Here is a 23,830-nt window from a genome sequence, read left to right as displayed (position 1 = left end):
AAAAAAGATTGTACAGTAGAAACTTGATTACCGTATAAATCACTGCTCACTTTAGTCGACACTGTCAGGCATCGAAAACACCGATACGCTATAGTGAAAGTTGATGGACGCTGGTAGAGAAAAGAAAATGGCCGATCAAGAGTATATTAACAATCTGTATAATTTTATGGAATGTACAACAACAAACTCCAGATATTCCAAAGCTTACAATTACGTTCTCCCTAGAAAATACTTCTCTTACTAACCATAATCGAGATTCTACTGTACCGGCGTGAATGAAAAAAAACGCTCTTCCGGGTTTTTTCTTTCTTCTTTCCCCCTCTTAACATTTCCCCTCCTCACTCCGTCCGAGGCGTACACGCTTTTGTTCGTTCGACAATTAAAAAAAAAAAAAAAACAAGATCGCTTCGCATACTCGGTTACCCAATTTGTAATTTTACGGATCACAGCTGCTACGGAAGAAAAACTGTACACCGACGATATTCTCCGCGCATAATCTAGACGAAAAAAAAAAATAATAAAATGTACAACATAACAACGTTCACGCGGCCGAGCAAACATCGAGAGAAGAAACGGTGGTGAGAAACACAGAGAATTGTCTTTTCCTTTTTGTTCGTTTCCGGGGTGGTTTTTTCCTTCTTTTTTTTTGCGCGCGATAGAGATTCGTCCCTCGCTCGAAAAGAAAAATAGAAAACTCTTGTCTCTGGTGAGGTGACTCGATGAGGCCCTGTCCCTTAAATTAACAATCGCCTTTCCTATGCTTTGTTTCGACAATCTTTCTGCCCTTTCGTGCCTCGAGCTGCCTCCGAAAAAAAAAAAATAGTATGGAATGTTTTGTTTCTTTATGGTACATGGACAACGTGAAAATAATATTCTGCGATAATCGTATTTACAAGACTTACAAATCGCACCTAAAGTGACACGACTCGCCATTCGCTGCGCTTCAATCTCAAACTGGTTCCAACGTATTTCGAACGTTCGTTGCAACGTCTGAATTTCCTCAGAGAATTCGTTCGTACCGGAACTAACGTGAGAAAGAAGTGCAACGGATGCGAGAGAGCATCCCTATGTAGAAGCAGTGGCGCAGTCAGACAAACTTTTTCCGAGCTCCTCCCCCCCGACAACGCGCAGGAAACTCGCAACTAAGCAGCGCTGAAAACGCGCCGCAATTTCGTCGCACGATCATCGCAAGGATCCTTTGTTCCCGGCTCATTCGTCGTTCGATTACAACCGATAAAAACACATTCAGTCTTATGCTTAATAGAAATTCTTGTCCCGTCAAGCTGGATAAAATCTATCTAAAAACTTGATTAAAATAAAAATTTTCTCTGTTGCCACCCCCGGCATCGGATTACATGCTTACTATTAGCTTTGAGTCTTGATTGGTCTGTATAATGATCGATAACAATAGAGATAGAACGAGGAATATAATATTAATATCAATAGTGTAAAATGTCTCGCGTAGAAGTCCGTTCGAAGAGTGTAAAATCGGGTGTCAGTCAAGACTCAATCTAATCGCTACAACATAATATAACAATCTCTCTCAATCGAGGTTTCCCCGCTGTTGCTTCGTCACCCTCCTTTCTAACTACGTCACTGCGCGAAAGAGTTTAAACTATCTAACATTCGGACTTGTCTTCCTCGACCAACTGCTGCGTGTCCTTCCCCGAGTCGATGGGCGTCGGGTCGAGTTCTCTTCTCTTTAGATGTAGCTGCGGTGGTTCTTTGTGCTGGATGCTGGACGGCTTCATCTCAGCCGGTAACTCGTACATGCTGCTGGCGCCGGTGCCATTGGTGCCGCCCGTCTCGGTGTTCACCGCGTCGTACATGGGGTTGCTGAAGTCCCTGTTCTTGTTGCTCACGTCGCCAAGGTTGTACTCTACGTCCAGAGGTTCCTGTTACAAACAATCGACAACCGGCGTTAAGACTTACAAAATAAAACCTCTTATTACTGAATACTATCAGGTTGTTGCGCACGAAATTGTCCCGTACGGGCAATTTTTACACACCATTCTTTCATGGGCAGGCACGCCAAACTCAACGTTACTGCCCTGTCTGAAGGACACACTCTGAGCACCGGTTAGACTGCCCAGACCGCCAGGTTTGCCACTGAAAATTAAGTGAACACGAGTTAGAATATATCTTCAAGAAACCTAAGGAAGTACTTTTGACGTTGCAAATGCGCTTACAAAGGCCGTTTCTTGAGCACCATAATGACAGCAGCGGCTCCCAGGAGGACTAGCACGGAGATGATGATGGGGATGACGATGGCAGCGGTGGCGTTGCCTGATCTGGCTGCGACCAGACCCACTTCGCAGAATTCTCCGTGGAAGAAGGCGGGGCAGGAGCATTGTAGCTTGTAGTCCTCTCCCTCTTGACACAGGCCACCGTTTCTGCAAGGGCAGATTCTCGGTGCAGGCAACGGCCTCTCGTTCGTTGCGTCGCAGTGCCGTTCGTTTCGCGGGAAAGTGCCTGTCTGAGGGAATGGACCGATGCTGTCCGAGCAAAGACACCGGGTTCCGCCGGGTATAGGTACGCAAAGATGCGTGCATTGATCGTCGTGACAAAGATTCATCACGGTGGAGTTGTATCTCAGTGGATGGTACACTCTGACTCCTCCGGGTTCAGCTATGTCGCTGATGATAACCTGCGGCACGCCCCTGCCGAACTTGTCTTGCCTGATCAGCTGGCCATTCATCCTGGTTGTCCAGTACAGGCTGCTCTCGAAAACGTCCAGGGACCCTGGGTGCTTCAGAGTGTCACCCTTCAAGATTACCTTCCTGTTCGAACCATCCTGCAAGGAAACCGCTCGTTTAGAGAGAAGGATTTTGAAACGGAGATTAAAAACAGTTGTAATTAGCGATTCCTGATTAGATATTCATTCCCGGAACCTTTTCAGTCCCCGATTTCAAGCTCTGATTGAAATTAACACAACAGTCTCACCTGTTCGATGGACTCGATGGTGTTCAGCTTGCTGTCAGCCCAGTAAACAACGTGGCCCATGGAGTAGTCGATGGTGAGCGCAGTCGGGTGTTCGATTCTATCGTTGACCAGCTGCTTCCTTCTGTCGCCGTCCATCCAGGCGATCTCTATCTTCGGCTGGCTACCAGCGTCCGCCCAAATGGCTTTGCCCAACTCTGGGTCCAGAACTATGGAAGTTGGAATCTGCAGGTCCACCGTCACCAAGCTTCGACGATACCTGCCGTCAGCTTTCGAGACCATTATGCGACCCAACAGCGTCGGCCCCGTAATGTCAATCTCGGTCCAGTACAGATTACCGTTAACCCAATCCACCGCCAAACTGGTGGGCGATGATTCGCCTGAAACAAGGGCACTCGTTGTATTCAACTCCCATTGAAATTATCAACCCTTTGCACACGAACCAATTTCAGCTATTTCAGCTTGAAAACCAATACGAAACCAATTAAATTTATTCCTACAACACTTAAATGTTTAGAGTGACCATTCGAGTGCAACGGGTCGGATTCAACCATGAAAATGAAATTACTCTTTATGTTAAGATCCTGCGCAAATCCTATCTTCGCTTGGCCGCCCTTCGCGTTCAGCATGTAAGACCTCTTGATGGTGTTATCGTGACCATCGATCCAGAACACGTACTCTGCTTTAGGATCGAAGTCGATGTCCTTCACTCTCTTCTCATCTGCGATCACCTCGAGCTCGTCTCTCTTATGGAGGTCGTAGGCTCGAATTTCCGGTCCATTCGCGAACAGCACCATTCCATCGGTGCCCAAAGCTTTGCAAACTCCGCTGCGGTTATCAGACAGCTCGAAGCCGTCCCTGCACGAACAGGAATAGGTGCCGTTCAAGTTGGTGCACATCTGGGAACACTGGTGTTGACCAGTGGTGCACTCGTCGATGTCCTCGCAATGCTTCCTGTTGTCCTGCGAGATTATGTAGCCAGGGTAACAAGCACAGATGTAACCACCGCCGGTGATGTTGTGACAGTAGTGAGCGCAGCCGCCTTTGTTGATGTCCAAGCACGGTTTATTATGGTCTGCAAAGAGTTTGTTTATCAGTGACAGTAACGGATAACAAGTCTGAAGCGGATCATCTTGAACCACTCGCAAGGGGACAAGTTACATACAGTGATGGGATATTGGACAAATCATAAGAAATTGTTATGATTTGATGTTGAAAATAGCAAACTCTACGCATCTTTGTAGCACCTTCTGCAATACTAGCTGCCATTGTCTAATAAAATATTAGCAATAACTTATCATAAACTTGTAGGACACTCGTCTCGTCTCAGAAGAAAATATTCCGGTACTTTCCCGCCATTATCACTGCCCCACCACCTTTTCCTCATAATATAGATATGTTATTGTTTTGGGCGCGCATGCGCGAGAAAAATTGCCCGGTATCTCATCACTGGTTACACAAGTCGATTGTAATGAACATTCTGGGAGGGATAGAGAACATTCTTGGAAAAATATTCAACATTTAACAATATTTTGATCGATTTCACAAAAATTTCGTTAAAATCGGCTTGTGCAATGTGAATACGTTCCGTTGTCTAATATGTAATGCGAGTATACTTACGGCAACCCAGCTCGTCGGACGAGTCGCCGCAATCATCGGCAAAGTCGCAGAGTTTGGTACGCTCGACGCACTTCTTGTTCGAGCAAGTGTACTCGGTTATGGGATCGCACGGGTTGATCTTGGTCGCGCACATTGTCATGTTGTTCTCGTCGGATCCGTCGCCGCAATTGTCGAAGCCGTCGCACAATTGATACTTGGCGATGCACTTGTGATTTGCACACTGGAACCTCCTCGTCGTATCGCATTTGAAGTTTGCTGAAGGATATGTCGTCCAGTTAATTACTTTGATGCGTTGGTTGCAAAGATTAATAAGACTACAGATTCGTGTGCATCGAGATATTTCTGAATACAAGGGTATACTCCGGACAAAGAGATATTCCGACATGATCTGCAGTCTTACGGTCAGTAAGATAGGCAGCCTTACCACACATCTCTCGATTCTCGTCGGATCCATCGCCACAGTCGTTGCTGCCGTCGCATACGTCGGTGAGATAGACGCACACGTTGTTGTCGCATTCGAATTTCGAGGGCGGGCAGTGCCTTCCACCTGGATACCTCGGAGGGCATCCAATCTCATCGCTCAGGTCCCTGCAGTCCGTTGTTCCATCGCATCGCAGATAGGAATCTATGCAATGTCCGCTCGCGCATTGGAACATATAATTCTGTAATAGAAAGAGGCACGGATGAAATATGAAAGTAAACGAAGCAAGTAGAAACTGGAAGAGGTACCGTGATGTACTTTAGTACCTTGCACACGAACGTCTGGCATCCCTTCTCGTCGCTGTTATCGCCGCAATCATCCTCGCTGTCGCACCTCCATCTCGAGGCAATGCATTTGCCATTGTCGCAGCGGAACTCGGACTCTGAGCACTCCCTGTAGCGATTCTTGCACAAGGCCTCTGCCTCGTCGCTGCCATCCCCACAGTCGTCGGCGAAGTCGCAGAGCCATTGTTTAGGCACGCATCTGTTGTTGGCGCATTTGAAGTCCATGTTCAAGTCGCACTTGAGACAATTCTCAGGCAACTCGTCGGATCCGTCGCGACAGTCGTCTTTACCATCGCAGAACAGCCATTTCGGTATGCAGCGATAGTTAGCGTGACCCGGACAACGCTGCCAACCCGTGGTGCAGTTTCTCTGACGACACATGTAGGCTGGCTCGTCGCTGTCATCGCCGCAGTCGTTGTCAGTGTCGCACATCCAGACTTTCTGGATACATTTGCCGTTCTTGCAAGTGAACTCCGTGCTTGGATCGCATGCTCGATTGTCTGCGTTTCAAGATCAATCGTGAATTAATGTTATTAATGTACAAGATCGATAAGCTCCTGGACAAATAGGCGAGCGTCAATGCTTACTGCAAATAGCAGGATCCTCGTCGCTGGCATCCTTGCAATCAATGTCCCCGTCGCATTTCCACGACTCGTGGATGCAACGACCATTCGACTTGCATTTGAACTCCAGCTCGCCGCATTCTAATGAACAAACTGCCTCGTCGCTCTTGTCACCGCAATCGTCGACGCCGTCGCACACTGCCACGCTAGGTCTGCAATTGCCATTCGCACACTGGAACACGCTGGGACGACACACTCGTGCTGGACAACTCGTTGGCTCATCGGAGCCGTCTTTGCAGTCCTTTTCGCCGTCGCATCTTCAATTAAACATACATGAATGTTAGTACTGAACTTCATGTATTTGCCATGAAACAGTATTATCAACAAGGCTATGGATAACTTGATATTATTATTATTACTTACTTCCAATACCATGGTATGCATTTCTCATCGAACGATCCACAACCATGCTGGCCAGCGGTGCAGTTGGCCTTGCAGGTCTTGCCATCGCTCTCCAATATGAACTGGTTTGGACACGCACACTTGTACGAGGTGACACCAGGCTGACCGTAGCCCTCCAGCAAGTAGGAGCTCGCAGGTGGTGAGATCAAGCAGAGATGAGAGCAGCCACCATTGTCCACCGCACATGGATTCTTGTAAGCCAATTGTCGCAGAGGATGGTAGGCGTGAATGTCGTAAGGTCTGTGAGTGGTGTTGCGCAACAGTCGAATGTTGTTTCCAGAGAACTTCTCGGCTCGTTGGATAGCCTTCAAGTTCCAATCTGTCCAGAAGATGAAGTCGTCGAAGACAGTGATGGCGAAGACGTGTGGAACAGCGTTTCCTGTGAGGACCTTCCTCCTGTTATGACCCTCCAGATCAGCGAACGCTATGTAGTCCAAGTGAGCATCTGCCCAGAAGATCTTGTCTGTGAAGTAGTCGATGGTTAGGGCATTTGGCCAGGCGATGTCGTCCTCCCAAGTGAGGATCCTTGTGAAGTTGCTGCCGTCCATTCCCACTTTGCCTATGTATGCCTGCAAGAAACAACAATTATCAACATCATACAGTAAGGAATATAATAATAGTGAATATTCAAAGTATGCTCAAGGTTTCGCTAATGTATGTTAAAACCTATGATTAAGTAATTGATAAATGTTTTCACCTGCAGATGCCAGGAAGTGAAGTACAAGTACCCAGTACCAGGATGCACAGCGATAGCTCGTGGATCTGCTATGCCAGTTAACAATGTCTTCCTGTTGGTCCCATTCATTTCAGCAACATCCAGATGCTTAGCGTGTCGATCCAACCAGTACAACTTAGAACCGACCCAATCGACTGCTATGCCTTCTAGTCCAAGGCTGTCATGCCTGATAATAGGCTCTTTCTCGCCTCCTTTGATCGGGGCTCTGAAACCGAACGTTTCTGTGAAAGGCACATTCCACGTTCCAACCAACCGAGGTACATTAACAGAAAGTTACCTGAATATGGTCTTAGCAGTAACGTCACAGAAGTACAACATCTCCGACTTATAGTCAGCGTCCAGAGCAACAACATTGATCAGATCCTGATGCATCAGGCTGTAATTGGACGCGTCGATGGACATGTTCCTGACGTAATACTTGTTCGTGAAGATGATCCAAGGCTTGATGTTGTCCCGCCTCTTGCAGGTGTGCTCGTCAGCAGCACGCTCGTACCAGTACTCGTTGCACTTGCAATAGAAACTGCCAGGTGTGTTCTCGCAACGCTGGCTGCACACTTGTGGCGTCTCCAGACATTCGTCTATGTCCTCGCAGGCTTTGCCATCGGCTAACAGTCTGTAACCAGGGTTGCACTCGCAGTAGTAGCTGGTGGGCGTGTCCACGCACTTGTGTCCACACTGATTCATTTCCACTTGGGCGCATTCGTCCACGTTGCAGTGAGCAGGCTCGTCGCTCTCATCCGCACAGTCAGGTTCCTTGTTGCAGACCAAACGCTGATCAATGCAGTTCCCAATAGCGCACATGAACTCTCCCGGGTTAGGACAGGTGGTGTTCTTCGCTTTCGACGCTGTATTAACAGGAACAATATTTTGTACCAATAATTTCTTTCGTGTTAAGGGGTATTCCCATTGGGAGCAGTCAATTGGTTAAAATTGATAGCTCTGAATGGAAATACCCCCTTCAACACTAGGTTCGCCAAGCACTAAAAGTGACTATTTTTACATTACTCTATAGAAATAACGTGTCCATCCAAATTTTCAGTCATTTTTTAAATAATATGTACCCAAAGAAATACATTTGCTGAATAATATCTCATGGATGTATCTTTAGAATCTTAATAATAGTAAATTAAAAATATTAGAATGCATCATTTTGATGCGTAAACCTATTGTTAAATGAAGTATGCCAAAAAGAATGCACTCACGACATCCATCCTCGTCCGAATGATCCCCGCAGTCATCCTGACCATCACACCGGAACTGTTTCCTGATGCACTTGAAGTTATGACAGGCGAACTCTTGGCTGGTGCAAGCCTTGTACTTAGAGCTGCAGAACTTCCCTTCGTCGCTGCCATCGTTACAATCATTATCATGGTCGCACAGCCAATTCTGATTCAAGCAACGACCATTGTCGCAGGTGAACTGATCGTCTGCGCAGGGGATCGGAGGAGGGCAATGGTGCTGAGTCACATTCTCGTCAGCCCCGTCAACACAATCCGGATCTCCGTCGCACAACCACTTTTTAGGGATACACTGAGCCCTGTTCCACACTTTGTTCGCCGTGCAGGTGAACTCTGTCTCTTCGTCACACTTTCTGTCATTGCACTGGTGTCTCTCGTCCTCGTCAGAATTATCCAAGCAATCGTTGTCCCCGTCACAGATGTAAAGCCTGGGTACACAGTTGCCATTGTCGCAAGTGAACAGATCTCCGAAGCAAGTTCTACTCTCCGACTGACAGTAATCTGGCGGTTCGTCACTGCCATCCGGACAGTCTTCGTCACCATCGCAGTGCCAAGTGGCTGGTATACACCTGTAGTTCGGACACCTGAAGCTGTTCTGCGGACAGACTCTCTGAGCGCAGTGCAGGGGATTCTCATCGCTGTTGTCCCCGCAATCATTATCACCATCGCAGAGCCAGTAGGGTTCCACGCAGATGTTGGTCTTGTCGCATTTCAGATGGTTACGGGGACAGGTGGTGTTCGTGGGACAGCGTTCGTGGGTCTCGTCCGAGGTGACATTATCCTTGCAGTCGTTGATACCGTTACAGACCAGATACTCCGGGATGCAGCGCTGGTTGGCACAGGTGAACTCGCCCTCGTCGCAAGGTGGATAAACGCAGCCTTCCTCGTCGCTGCCGTCGCGACAGTCGTTCTCGTGATCGCATTTCCAGGTCTTGAAGATGCACCTGCCGTTGTTGCATCTGAACTCATTCGGGCTGCACGAGTGGTAGGAGCAATAATTGGTGTCCTCGTCGGAGTGATCTCCGCAATCATCATCGCCGTCGCAGGCCCACATCCTCGAGGTGCAGCGACCATTCCTGCAGGCAAACTTGCTGGAGTCGCAGGTCACGTTCTTCGGCACACACATTCTATCTTCGTTCACGAGCCGGCTGTTGTCGTCGCACTTGCACTCGACGGATCCGTTCACGCCCGGATGACAGGACTGATCGCAACCACCGTTGGAGATGTTGCAAGGATTCACTTTGCACTGTTGCCTGGCCGCAGAGTAGATATGCAGATCCCGTGGGGAATCGTCCAGCCGCTTCACCAGCTCCACCTTGTTGGCACCAGTGTGCTTCTCCGCGCGATAGACGCCTCTCAGCTGGAGGTCCGTCCAGTAGATATGTTCCCGGAAGACGGTTATAGCGAAGGGGTATATGGTCGCACTGACTAGAACTTGACGGTTGCTGCCGTCCAACTCCGAACGTTCGATCCTCTCGCGAACCGCATCGGTCCAGTACAGCATAGAATCCTCGTAATCGATGGCCAAGCCGCTCGGCTGAGAGAGATCCTTGTCGATGATCGCTTTCTTCAACGAGCCCGCCATGGTGGTCCTGAAAATCTTCCCCGAGGTGCCGAAACGGCCCCAGTCGGTGAAGTAGAGAGACCCATTGCAAGGATCGACCACGATCGCTCTGGGCCTGTCCACCCTAGCGATCATCACCAGATTCGAGCCGTCCAGGTCCATAGCGTAGATGCTGTTGTTCGATGAATCGGTCCAGTACACCTTCTTCTGGGTCCAATCGTAAGAGATCCCCTCCGGATTGATGCCCTTGCTGATCAGAGTGTGGATGTCCGACGAAGATGGATGGTCCGCCTGCATCCAGGCGATCTTGGCCCAGGGTCGAATCTGCGTGAACAGCAACTTCTTGTCCTGATAGTCGAAGTCGACGCCGACCACGTTGGTCAAGTTCCCGACAGCGGGGAACGGCACGCCTGTGATTTGAGGATTCAAATCGATGGCCCTGATCTCTGTTCTAGTAGCGAACACCAGGTACTCGTCCACGGTTTTACAGCTGGTCGGATGCTGCGCGCGAGGACTGTACTCCGCCAGTTTGCCAACAGCACAGTCGCACGTGAACTCGACGGTGGGCGATGTCGTGGACGTAGCCATTTCCTTGGGCATGGCGAAGCAAAGCTGCTCGCAGCCTGCCCTCCCACCTGGAACGCAAGGATTGGTAGGATCGGATGGCTGACTGGCCTGATCGAACATCACGATGTCCCTCAACTTTTGTAGGTTAGATCTCACCGTAATTGGTGGAGTCTGAGAGTTGTTGGCGCGTTTGCTGGCCTTGTACACTGTCGCCAAGTTTCTGTCCACCCAGTACACGTCGTTACCGTAAATAGCAACTCCCATGGGATTCGGCAGGTTGCGTCTGATGATCTCACGATTGCCCCCGGTGTACGAGACTTTCTGAATGGTGTCTTGCTTAGAGTCCACCCAGTAGACGTCGTGAGTGGAAAGATCGATGGTTATATCCCTGGGAGTGCTTATGCCAGAGGTGACTATGGGCATCCAGTTGCTTCCGTCCAAGTAGGCCTTTCCAAGCTTAGGGTACTGGCCGTAGTCTATCCAGTAGAGGTACCGTTTGATAGGATTCACAGCCAGCTCCCTCGGCGAGTCGGTAGTCTTCTTCACGAGGACTTTCCTGTTGCTGCCATCGAGTCTGCAGACTTCAACGTAATTATCATGAGGGAACACGTTGGTGAAGTACAGGTTCCCGGCTATCCAGTCGATGGCCAAGCCTCTGATCCCGTTCGAGCCTATTCCCTGCTTGACCACGTGCTGCAGCTCGGTGCCGTTCGGCCTGACACGGAATATACCGTTCCAGAATCCCCTGTTGAACTCTACCCAGTAGATCCAGTTGCCGGCATAATGCACATCGACATGAAGGATGTGATGTCCGACCCCAGCAATGGGCACCATGGCCTCCTTCGCGTCTTCCAGACTGTACCCCCTCGCCACGTCCAGCTGGGTCACCACGGCGAAGGTCTTGAACGGTTCGCAGGACGTGTCGTTGACCTTGCGGTACTCCATGCCGCAGGCGCAAACTCTCGTGCCACCGGAAGCCGGTAAACATATCTGCTCGCAACCGCCGTTGTTCCCGAAACAAGGATGTTCTCCAGTGACCCGTTTCTTGTAGATGGTCAGCGTCTTCAACTCGGAGTCGTTATCGATTATGGTCGTGGGATTGCCTCCGTCCGGTAGATCCACTCTTTCGATCTTGTCGTACCGCGGATCCAGAAGATACAACCTGGACTCGTGAACAGCCAGAGCCTTCGGCAAAGCGATGTTCTCCTTGACAATAGTTCGACGATTCTGACCATCCGTTGAGATGGCTACGATCAAAGCAGGGAACGAGGAGCTGAAGTAAACGGTCTTGCTAGGAATGTCGATCGTTATAGCTTCCGGTCTTGAAACGTTGTCCACCAGTACGATGGGGTTCGTGCCGTCCATGTTCACTCTGCCGATCTTCATCGGTATTCCAAAGCTACCCTCGTCCACCCAGAATATATGTCCCTCCAATGGATCCACGCACATGGCCTTGGGCTTAGCTACAGAAGTCTTATTCCCGTCGTTCGCCAGGATTATCGTTCTGTACCTGTTCTTGCCGTCGACCTTGATGGCCTCGATGTTGGACGCGAACTTGTTCCCGATGAACAGGTTCCTTCCCAGCCAGTCGAAGGCCATGGCAGACGGTGCGCCGACTATTCCAGAGTCTCCTAACGGATTAGGGAATTCGGTTCGGTTTCCACCACTGTAGGGAGTCGTGTAGATCGTGCCGTTTTCATCGTCGTCGTCTTTGGTCTGCAACCAGTAGATCATTCTCTCTTTTCTATCGTAATCGATGAACCTGCCTCCCTCGACTCCCACGACCGGGGTTATGTAGCCCGTCTTGGCGCTGCCTGGCACCAAGGACACGTCCACTATCTGCGAACCCCGTAGCACCATAAGGTACGGTGTCTCTTCCTCCTGACACTGTCCGCTGGGAAGCAACCGGAAGCCTATCTGGCACTTGCAGCTGTAACCTTGAGGAGTTGTCGGCGACAGAAGACACAAGTGAGCACAGGTGGCGTTCGCGCAAGGATTAGGCGTGTTCGGTTGCAGGACCGGGTGGTGCACGTGAATAGACAGCGGTTGCGATATCAGATGAGACACGACCGTTTGATTAGCTCCGTAGAACTTGTGAGCAGAGAGGACCCGGTTCAGCTGCCTGTCCGTCCAGTACATCGTGTCCTCGAACAGAGTCAGCGAATGAGGATGCAGCAGATAATGCGAGCTCGCCAACACTTGGATCCTCTTGGTCCCGTCGTACAGGCAGGTGTCGATGAAATCCAGTTTACTGTCGGCGAAGTATATCCTCTTGTTCGCTATGTCCAAAGCAAGACCGTTGGGCCAGTAGATCTTGGTGCTGATGATGGTGGACCTGTTGGTGCCGTCCATTCCGATCCTCTCGATACGAGGGTTCTCGCCCCAGTCTGTCCAGAAGAGCCACCTTGCTCCGGGACTGGGATCCAGACACATACCTCTGGGCTGAGTGATGTTCTCCTTGACGAGTATCAATCGACTGGCGCCGGTCTCCTTGGCCACCTCGATGGTGTTCAATTTCGAGTCCAACCAATACAAATTCTGACCGATCCAATCGTAAGCAAGGCCTTCCACCAAGTCCAATCCGGTGGATATCACGTCCTCAGGATCGGTACCCCTGTCCAACCTGGATATCTTCTTCAGCTTCATGTCCGACCAGAAGATCGTACCGGTGTGCATATTGCTAGCGGTCGCCACAACGTTCTCCACATTGATCGGCACCCTCTCGAGCGCCTGATCCTGAAGATCGGCCACCAGGATCGTGTGTCTATTCGATATGATCAAGAAAGCAGCGCTGTGGTTGAAAGCTTTACAGGTGTGCTTGTCCTTCTCCAGGATATACCCGTCGACGCAATTACAGTAATAGCCTCTTTTGATATTCGTGCACACCTGGGAACAACGTCCGGGAGGATCGCACTCGTTCAGATCCTGACAAGTGTACCCATCCTTGCTGAGTTCCTCCCCAGGTGGACAGACGCACTGTTTACCCATAGGCGTCTGGATGCATTCGTTGCTGCAGTATCCTGCTCTGTGACTACACTCCTGGAAGTCGCATCCTGGGCCTTCGTCAGCTCCATTCGGACAATCGAACTTCCCGTCGCATACACTGGTTATGTTCACGCACATGTCGGTTACATTAGGACACTTCCACTGTTGGGAGCCGCACTTGAACTCCGGCGACGTGCAGGCATGAAGCTCGGTATCTTCGTCGGACCCATCACCGCAATCATCCTTCCCGTCGCAGATGTACGCCTTGAACAGGCACTTCTCGTTCGCACATTTATAGAAGCCAGGTCGACAACCGACATTCCGACAGGGACCCGGTTCGTCGGATTTGTCCAGACAATCGTAGGTCCCGTCGCAGTACCAGCTCCTAGGTATGCATATCGCCGAGCTGACGCACTGGAACTGTTTGTCAGCGTTGCACTGATCGGGCGCCAACGTGGGACAACCGACCTCGTCGCTGCCATCGTTGCAATCGGAAATTCCATCGCATTTATACGAGTCCAGGACGCACATTCTCTGATCGGCGCAGGTGAATTGTGTGCTGAGACAGGTAACCGGAGGACAGTCCATCTCGTCCTGCTGGTCGAAGCAGTCGTTGTCACCGTCGCAGACCCAGGACTGCGGTATACAGTGTCCTGACCTTGGACAGGTGAACTGGAAATACGAGCAGGTCTTTGCCACGCAGAAGTCGCCCTCGTCAGAGCTATCGCCGCAATCATTTTCCGAGTCGCATTTCCAGGTGCTTGGTATGCATCTGTTATTATTACAGGCGAACTGATTCGCGCTGCAGTTCACGTTCGGGCATTCTGCTTCGTCGCTGTAATCCCCGCAATCATTCTCAGAATCGCAGCGGAAGCTCATCGGCACGCACCTGCCGGACAAGCACTGGAACTCGTTGGGTCCGCAGGTAGGTTTGGTACAGTTCTGTTCGTCGCTGTTGTCCAAACAGTCGTTCTCGCCGTCGCAGACCCAGGTGCGAGGAACGCACCTCTGGTTCGCACACGTGAAGTCCCAGGCGTTCGGGCAGGCCTCCAAAGGCGGTTCAGCGTTCGGATCGGGGACGCAGGTCCTGTCACCGGATAAACGTTCACCGTACGGGCAGCCGCAGACTTTGGTCAGCCTGGTGGTTGCGTACCTGTTCGTGTTGTTCTGGGGAATGGCGAAGCACAGCTTCTGACACCAGCCGTTGTTCACGGCGCACGGATGAACGAATCGAGAGCTCTGTATGCTACGGCTGAATACTTTGACCCCGTACAGTCTATTGGTAGCTGGCTCGCGAACCAAAATGGCTTCCTGTTCGCCGGTTCTCTTGTGGAGTCTAATGATCGCGTCCAGACGCCAATCGGTGATGTACATCCACTCTTTGTGAATGGCTATGGAGAAAGGATGTCGGATCAGCCTGGAGTTAACCGTGCGGATGTCCGTGCCGTTCAGGTTCGAGTGTTGAACGTGATCCAGCAAAGCGTCGCACCAGTACAATCTATCTTTTTCGAAGTCAATGGCCAAACCGTTTGGCCAACCCAACGTCAAGTTTTTGAACACCATCAGATTAGACCCGTCCGTGTAAGCTCTGCTGATGTTCGCCGGCCTGTCCCACTCGGAGAAGAATATGTAACCTTCGTTGGGATGGATTACGATAGCTCTTGGTCGTTTTAAGTTCTTCAGCAACGTTCGGCGGTAAGTGACGTTCCTGGTGCTGAGGACGTTCAAGGTTCCTTTGCGCGAGTCAATGTAGTAGAGGTTCTTCGCCTCCCAGTCGACCGCCAGACCTTCGACACCCTCGTTCTGGCTGGCTAGTACGATCTCTCGGCCGGTGCCGTTCTGGTGGATCCGGTAGATCACATCCTGCAGTACGTCGCTGTAGTAAATGTACCGATCGCGAGCATCGTAATCCAGTCCCACGAATCTGGCGCTCCTCGAGACGACAGGCAAAATGGCGTCGCTGAACCCTTCCATCACCGGATCCAGTACTCTACCTTTAATGAACCTCTGCTGGGAGTACATCAAAAACTCTTGCACCACGTTACAGTTCCTCTGGTCCCTCGAGAGCGTCCAACCGATATTGCAGGCGCACCGATACCCCAATCTATTCTCCTGATCGCTGGCCGCAGTCACGATACACATATGCTGACAGCCTCCATTGTTATTGCCACAGGGATTCGAGACCTTCCTCTGGATTAGCGGATGAAGAGCCTTCACGGACTTTGCGTCTCTCATTCTGTACACTGTCTGCAACGAGTCTCCTTGTCCTCCCTGCCCCCGGTCCCCCCTGTTCTTGTCCATGCTCAAAATGGCTTGCTTCGTGTTGTCCGTCCAGTAGATCTTGTTCTCGAACATCGTGAGCCTCGTCGGTGAAGGTGTATGAGATCCTCTGAGCACCATCACTCTGTTCTTCCCGAGGTAGTTAGCCGTCTCGATGTAATCCAACTGGGAATCACACCAGAAGATTCTCTGGGCGATTATGTCAACCGCGACGCCGGACACGTTGTAAGCCGCCTCGGAGATCACTGGGAAAGCTTGGGTGCCGTCCATGTTGGCTCTTACAACCTGTTTGCCGTCGGCGACGAACATGTAACCCACAGTGGGGTCCAAGGCGATGTCTGCTGGATTGGTCAAGTTCGAACCGAGAGCTATACCGTGAAACTTCCCATCTAACTCGAACACGTCGATCTTCTGCACCGCTGAGTCTACTACGTACAGCTTCTCTCCTATCCAGTCCACGGCGACAGCCACCGGGCTCCACGAGCTTGCTAAGAAGATGTCCACGTTCGAGCCTGCGTCCTTGCCGTTCAGCGGCTGACAGTGCACCTTCCTGATTTTCACGTCGCTCCAGAAGAGCAGATCACGAGAATATAGGTAGTCCACTCCGCTCGCACCGGTCGTGTTCGCAACGACGGTTCGATCCTCGCCGGTTGGGGACATCCTCCATATGGCGCGTTCCTGAGCGACCAACAATTCCAAGGACGCACCGCCCTCGATGGCCTCCGCTCGACATTTGTGTCGTCCCTCGAGCTCGTATCCCGGGGCACAGCTGCAGGTATAGGAGCCGTCGGTGTTCTTGCACAGCTGCTCGCAAAAGCCCCATTCCGAGCACTCGTTGCGATCTATCCATGAGAAGAAACGTTTTAGATTATTCCCTTTCGCGAGTTAACGTTGAACGTAAGCAATGAATTTATAAGGTCAGACAAACGTACCTACACAAGATCTTGAGTCATTAAAAAGAACCATGCCCTCTGGGCAGTAGCAAGCTCCTCCCATGGGAGAGGCCTGACAATTGTACTGACACCTTAGCATCCCACAACTGTCCATCGCTGTAAAGAGACAAGGAGTAGTGAAATTCGTCGAATTCGTACCTGTACTATATTCAGTCCAATGATATACAGAAAATTTGAAAGATGAGGATCGACGTACCTGCTCTGTAAGTCCGTTTAAGCGTATTAGTTAAAAGAAAAATGATTCAGCGTTAATAATCGTTAATTCCAAGCTACGTAGATTATATATATCATAAAAAGCATGCAGGTACAACAGTTGCATACCGTTGCAACGCCACTTATAACTTGTTGTTCAGTGACAGCAATGTTAGTTTTGTTTACGTTAGAACAAAAAGGAAGGACGTTCCTTCAGTTTCGAACAGGAATAAAGAAAGTGACATTTACAGCATGCAGCTTCGTCAGCGCCATCCTCGCAATCAGATTTCCCATCGCAGAGCTTCGACCGGTCGATACAAAGTGGTTTATTGTCGGGAGCACCCTTCGGGCACATGAACTTGTTCCCAGGGCACACTGTCGTCATACAGGACATCTCGTCGGAGCCATCCTGGCAGTCCTCGAAGCCGTCACAATGAAACGATTTTGGTATACATAGGGCATTGGCACATCTGAATTGGCTGAGGAGGCACGGTTGAAAGTCTGAAAACGGATTTCAAGTTACGGTACAGTTTGCTCGTCAAGATACGCTTTGAGAAAAGAAAACGGGACATACTGCAGTTCTCCTCGTCGCTGTTATCCCCACAATCATCCCTGTAATTACATCGGGCCGACTGTTCGATGCAACGCTGCGTGGTGTTACATCGAAACTGGTCTAACCTACAAGCTGGCTTTGTAGTGTCACATTTTTCCTCGTCCCGACCATTCCGACAATCTATGTAACCATCACACTCCTTCTCCTTCGGGATGCAGAGCTCTGGAGTTGTGCCGCCGCACCGGAAATCGTCGGGCTGGCATTTCCTGTAATCTTTACAATATTTCCATCTTTCAAACTTGACTTTGCTTCTTGCGGAATCGTAGGTCACAGATAGGAGCGTTATCGGAAAAAAATTATCCTGTTTTCTAGCGAATAGCATGCAAAACAAAACTTCTTCGCATAAATATAGGTCACCAGATGGGAGCGTTATCGGAAAAAGAATTATCTTGAAGCTATAGCGAAAAATATACAAAAGAAAACTTCTTTGCACAAACAGTCTGCGCCACTGTTTATTTGTGCAACTCTTTGTAGAAATATTATGATTTTGAACTACATTCAACACTGGTTCTTGTATCAATCTTTTGGATGACGAGTCATGCTCTAAATATAAATAGTCGTTACTCACTACAACCAGCTTCATCAGTTCCATCGACACAATCAACTGTCATGTCGCATCGGTGATGAAGAGGCATACAATAAGTTTTATTGAAGGCATACTGGACACAGGTAATCTGTCCGGCATCGCACTCAGGTGGAGCTGAAACAATAATTTTGTTTATCAATAAGAATATAGTACTATGTAAATCAATCTTCTAATACAAAAGTCTTTTTATTTCATTTCTGTAAAGCAATAGAATTTCCTGCTGTGTGTATTATTTCTCTGAGGAAAACCGTGTTTCTTTTTATCTGATTCTAGTCTTTCATATTCTTTTATCACTCGTGACAATGTAATGTTACATCATTCTCAGATACAGTACATGATAGACCGTTTTATTCGTGCAGATGCACCACAGCAGTTTGCAGATTGTACAGCATTAGCGAGTTACAGGAACAAAAGGTATCAGAAGTTACGTAATGCATTGCATTTACGAGTTTTCTATGAAACGTCATTTTTCTCCGCGTAATTCCCGGAAAACTTCGCATGAACCGAAATCGCATTTGAATTTCCCACCCGGAAGATTTATTCTTTTCAATGTCACTCGCTTCTTACTGGATAAAGTTTAATAGTAAATAAATACGTACGACACGACACGAATTCATCTTCCGCATTATCGCAGTCTTTTTGATAATTGCAAACTAAGGCGATCGGTATACAAGTGCCATCGTCACACCTGAAGCTGTTGCTGCTGCATCCGCTGCTATCGAGTGCTGTAACAAAAATAGACAGTGGATTGTTAGCCAACGTCAAACTTCATTCGTGCAACCAATATTATTTATCATCATTATCTATTAATTTTTCTCGAAAGATTTGAAAGCGCGACAACTATATTCGAACTTTCGAAATTTCGCGCCTTTCGCAACTTGTTTAAGTTGGCAGGTCGCAGAGTCGTGCCACCATAGAAAAGATTAAATCGTAGCGGCTAGTAAGGTTCGCATAACGGGACCGTTGGATACTGGTAATTTAAGAATTTACACGATCGACAAGAATCGTTTCAAGAATTTGCTATAATTCGTTGAAACAATCCGATGGTACCAGTTTAGGACGGAACGTGACTCGATGCATCTGTGGCGTGATAGGTGAAAGGTTCAACAGATGCGGTTTCCTCTCTAGGTGTATATCGGCGGGGATCCTACGATCGAAAAGATCCGCTTCACGGGATCGAGTAGCTTCTTTTGTTCGTATGAATTCTATCCGGGTCGTTTCACAAACAGGATGACAACGATTACAGGCCTCGAACCTGTTCCAGGTTGGAGGAAGTCATTCCGAATACAGGTTAGAATTGAAGACACGCTTTCGAGAATGCTCGGAACGCGCGGGCGCGCGCAATTTGAATTCCCTCGAAACACGAGCCGGGTGAAATTCGTTCTTTCATATCGATCGGCAACAAGATCGCTCGATCGTTCGTATAATTGTTCGTTGTACGAACATCTAGGCAGCCAATTAATGCGTAGAAATCGTTAGGTGTGCTCAAAAACCGAGGAAAGTAGCCTTCGATTAAATTAATTCGCCGCCATTTCGCTAGGGATTTTGCTTAAATGGGTTAAACGCCGTGCAGAACAATTACGATTCTGTATCGTACTTTTCTCGAAAAATGAAACATGTGTTGACAATTAGACAGCGAACTTTATTCATTTATGACAAAAATGTGTCATTTAAAGACACTGGAAGAATTTTAAAATACCGTTATATTATTTTCAACCTACTGAACATACTAAACAAGAAAATAAGTTTCTATTTCGCTCGAGCCTGTCCATAATAATATCCGAACTACATTCGGGGATATGTAGGTTATACCAACTTATAAATACGGTAAAACGTAAAAGTAGAGTTACTAGATGCATCTTGTCACCTTGGAAAAAGTTAAAATGCAAAATTAACATGTTTCAACGGAATCATTCTAATTTTGAATCCTCCATTTGCAGATAACACGGGGCGACGGCGTTACTCGCCGCGGAAATTCACCAAGGAAATGGAATACGAACCCAAAACAGTGGATGGAAGAGTGGCATAACCTCAAAAATGAGTCTGGGTAACCCCGATTAGAAAAAAAACGGGCCTCTCATCCGCGCATGAACGAACCGTCCGCAATTACGGATTGCATGCGCACGGGTGATTACAATTACGCGTAATTGCAACGGCGGCAATTACAAAATTTTCAACGCGGCCAGCGTTTTCACTGAGTCCACGCGAGATGTTATCTAATTCGTGTACAGTGCGCTACATATGCAACCCGCTTTCTTCTCTTTCTCCCGGTAAACGCTTTTATTTTCGTAGGAGGATAACAGAGCCGGGAATGTGTTTTCAATCGGCCGGCGTTTATGTCTGCGGAACAAAAAGGATGAAGAAAGAACGTCGTCGGTGCCGTGGATGGGAGACAGAACGGTACCGGCTGGCACCGTGCAGATAGAATCTCAATGGAATCTAGCTAGAATCGGTTATCTAGCACGTTCCCTGCCTGCCGTATATGTGCATCCTTTCAAGGATAACCATCGACAGGACGCTTAACCTTTCTCGTCCGATGACGCACCGACGATAACAGCAACAACAATTCCACCGTTCAATGGATTTTAACTTTCTTTTTAACGGTCGCCTTTATTGCTATTTAACTCGAGAAACAGGTGGTTATTCCGAAAACTTCTCACCTGCTTGTACAGGCTCTAGCCTATTGTATTCGCTACTGTTTTTCATTGATTATGATACGCGGGCATGTTGTTCTACGAATATACTCGGACTTCTTTCTCTCATTGCTGACCTTGCATGACCCTGAAGGTCATTGTATCATGCAGTGGGGATTGCCGGCAATCTGAATTCGATATACTTTTATATTCGATATACATTCGTTTCGTTATACTTTTTTCATATTCTCGTATATTCTACAGCAATAATAATTGCTAGACGGTCGATTGTGACAACATTGATTAACAATCACGGTGGTTAATTGTTAGTAAGATAGTTTATCTTTAACGAGCAATATTGACTATCTTGATGGACTTTTCTTGGAAAAGTTTCGGGGAAAACACTGTTTTCTGCAGTTTCAGCGTGGAATCGCTGTTTTTATCCCATTGCACAATCGAGTCATAGACATCCTGCACTTTCAGCTATCTCTTATGCAAGTAAAACAAATGAGGATTCCGAGGAGCGTAAGAGACTACGGTATTTTTTTTATAACAGATCACAATGACGAGCAGAGGTATGCCGAATGTTTTCGTGTTACGCGGCGATCACGCGATTTCTGAATATTTCAGCAATCTTGGTCACGGTTCAACGACAGACGTGTCCCCAACGAGTTAGCAAGTGGCGTATCGCTGATTTAACATCAGCGGAGACGACACGTTTCGCGAACGTTTCGCAACGTTGATCTCGATCTTGCGCGAGTTTCTTTTTCCGTCGTGAAAAATTTATTTTTAACCCGAGCCTTTCAGACTGTACGGGAAACGTCACGATTCTGTTATGTTTACTCATCTGTATTGTAATTATTTCATATTTTCCAGGTACACCCAGACTCTCGTGACCGACAGCATTTCTCCAAAGCAAACTATGCGACCCGCCGTGTCACACTAATTGGGAAAAACAAATGGAAATTGTTTATTAGGAAGAACTGGGCCACATAAAATGGGCTAATGTTAATTACAAATGACTTTAGAAAATAATAGTGATTCCAGTGAACTAGCACTTTGCTACACCGTGTTAAGTAACTTTCACTTTATTATCATAATCATGACAGAAATAGTGCGATTTAATTGCCGCTAATCATGAATTTTACATTATAAAGAGTGTCTGTGCACATTATTTAATATACTCGCGACAAAGTATGAAAGCTTTCGAAGAAAATCGTTCTTTTCCCAGCGGGCTGTTATTGTTCGAGGAAATGTCTGATTGCTAAAAAAAAAGAGTTTAATCTACACGTCTGCGGGAGATAAGTCAGGGAAAAACTTCAAACGCGGAAGAATTTCATATTTCAATTTATATTCATTACATCACCTATCTGTTGCGCAAATTTGCATCTTTAATCTCATGCTGTAACGACGATAGTTGCGCAGTTATTTTTAACGCGAACTTATTGAACAAACACAACTTACCAATCACGTTTTCTTTCCAGTCTATTGTCAAACATACAGATCCAGAAGCGCCCAAAAGACAGGCAGTACCGACGGCGGTACCTCGCCCGCTTCGAACATTATTTAAACAAGTTTAAACGTCTGCAACGTGATAAAACAATGCATCATCATACTCGGGAGAGTCTCTGGAATCATCTCACGCAAGAATCGCTCTCCTAGCTACCACAGTTCCGGAGCAAAAACGGTCCAAAGTCTGAGACCCGACGAATTTTTAAACCTAAATATCTCAAAAACTGGGAGTGACAGCGAGAAGCGGTTTTCAAATTGCCAATCGGCGCACGAAGGTGTACGTTTTGTGGCTCTTGGCGGAACGCGAAAGAGTAAAAAGTTCAAATTTGTTGGACTGTTATGACGAGGGACGACGGAGAGAGCTTGTAATCCGAAAAAGATGGTCCTGAATAATTCAAAAACACGTGTCCGGGTGTCAGCTCGCGGAGAGGAGGTCTTCTCTCGGCTAGAGAAGGTCGCGAGAGAGGATCTCGCTCGCTCGCGCTAGTAGAGAGAGGGAGAGAGAGAAAAAAAGAGGAACGATCCATGGCGAGGAACGAAGGTAGGCGAGTATAGTGCACTTCTCCGGCTTCCCTCCTCCTCGACTCCTCTCCTCTTCCACGAGTTTTCTGATCGAGTCTCGCCGAGTCTGTCGGGCTGCCTGCCCGGTACCAGGGCGCACCGCCTGGTACGAGCACGGTGCACTCCGCCTCTCCTCTCTCCGCTCCCCTCTCTACCATTCCACCAATCTCCTCTCCGCTCCGCTTCCCCCCGTACGGTCGCGCTCCTCTCTTTTTCCGTCTCTCGTTTTCTCGCGGCCTGTTTCGCTGTCCCTCTCCGCGCGCGGCGACACACACCGCGCGCACCTCCGTTCACGACGGAGATGAGAAAATTCGCAACCTGCGCCGCAGACACGGAATACGACCGGGGTTGCACGATTCTTGAACCCTTTGCACTTTCGTATCTCTTCGTTTCTCCGAACTGTTCCAGAATATAGTCTTTTTTTCACTGGTTTGCCCACCGGGACGCTAGAGAGACCCAAACAGGTCCGTGAACGCTTACCGATCTCCATCGAGCGAAAAACTCCCTAGAAGTTTACTAGAGGAATGAACCTGGGTTCGAACTTTCTTTCACTAGAAATTCACTAGAAATGTACTAAAATGTTCGTTTCAAACTAGTTCGATCTTCAGTCAATTGAAAATTCTCTAGAAATTCACTAGAGGAATAAACTCGTGTTCGAACCTGTTCGAACTTTCTTTCACTAGAAATTCACTAGACATTCACTAGAAATGTACTAAAATGTTCGTTTCAAACTAGTTCGATCTTCACCCAATTGAAACTTCTCTAGAAATTTACTAGAGGAGTAAACTCGTGTTCGAATCGGTTCGAACTTTCTTTCACTAGAAATTCACTAGACATGTACTAAAATGTTCGTTTCAAACTAGTTCGATTTTCACACAATTGAAAATTCTCTAGAAATTCACTAGAGGATTATTCCTCGAGTTTATACTCGTGTTCGAACCGGTTCGAACTTTCTTTCACTAGAAATTCACTAGACATGTACTAGAACAATGTGCTCAAATTCACTAGAACACTTGTGTTCGAACTTCGAACCAGTTCGAACTCCCTTCGACTAGAAATT

At 48.2% G+C, this 23,830-nt stretch overlaps 1 protein-coding gene and 1 long non-coding RNA gene across 3 annotated transcripts in view; one reads left to right on the top strand and one right to left on the bottom strand.

Annotated features, from left to right (window-relative positions):
• Nucleotides 1–139: 139 nt before the first annotated feature.
• The window catches only part of Mgl (low-density lipoprotein receptor-related protein megalin), a 44,694-nt gene continuing 21,003 nt past the window's right edge, over nt 140–23,830 (bottom strand). Inside the window, exons 2-19 of the mRNA XM_076796396.1 lie at nt 18,664–18,789; nt 18,047–18,178; nt 17,440–17,691; nt 17,115–17,366; nt 16,653–16,769; nt 8,289–16,562; nt 7,364–7,931; nt 7,048–7,291; nt 6,312–6,919; nt 5,913–6,205; nt 5,308–5,825; nt 4,985–5,222; nt 4,561–4,815; nt 3,509–4,015; nt 2,944–3,320; nt 2,190–2,794; nt 2,010–2,109; nt 140–1,895 (exon numbers count right to left, since the gene is read on the bottom strand). Of these exons, the coding sequence (XP_076652511.1) occupies nt 1,620–1,895; nt 2,010–2,109; nt 2,190–2,794; nt 2,944–3,320; nt 3,509–4,015; nt 4,561–4,815; nt 4,985–5,222; nt 5,308–5,825; nt 5,913–6,205; nt 6,312–6,919; nt 7,048–7,291; nt 7,364–7,931; nt 8,289–16,562; nt 16,653–16,769; nt 17,115–17,366; nt 17,440–17,691; nt 18,047–18,178; nt 18,664–18,789 (13,742 nt within the window). The 3' untranslated portion in view covers nt 140–1,619. The remainder of the gene's footprint in view (nt 1,896–2,009; nt 2,110–2,189; nt 2,795–2,943; nt 3,321–3,508; nt 4,016–4,560; nt 4,816–4,984; nt 5,223–5,307; nt 5,826–5,912; nt 6,206–6,311; nt 6,920–7,047; nt 7,292–7,363; nt 7,932–8,288; nt 16,563–16,652; nt 16,770–17,114; nt 17,367–17,439; nt 17,692–18,046; nt 18,179–18,663; nt 18,790–23,830) is intronic.
• LOC143358903 (uncharacterized) lies at nt 19,715–22,421 on the top strand. Of its 2 annotated transcripts, XR_013083023.1 has the most exons (4): nt 19,715–20,289; nt 20,357–20,700; nt 21,574–21,768; nt 22,182–22,421. It is a non-coding gene; the product is annotated as an uncharacterized LOC143358903 (long non-coding RNA). The 2 variants fall into 2 exon arrangements; XR_013083022.1 differs by lacking the exon at nt 22,182–22,421 and having other exon boundaries at nt 21,574–21,947.

Source organism: Halictus rubicundus, chromosome 11 (genome assembly GCF_050948215.1).
Source record: "Halictus rubicundus isolate RS-2024b chromosome 11, iyHalRubi1_principal, whole genome shotgun sequence".
Taxonomy (NCBI): Eukaryota; Metazoa; Arthropoda; class Insecta; order Hymenoptera; family Halictidae; genus Halictus; species Halictus rubicundus.
Note: the sequence above shows the minus strand (reverse complement) of the source record. Positions and strands in the feature narration are given on the sequence as shown.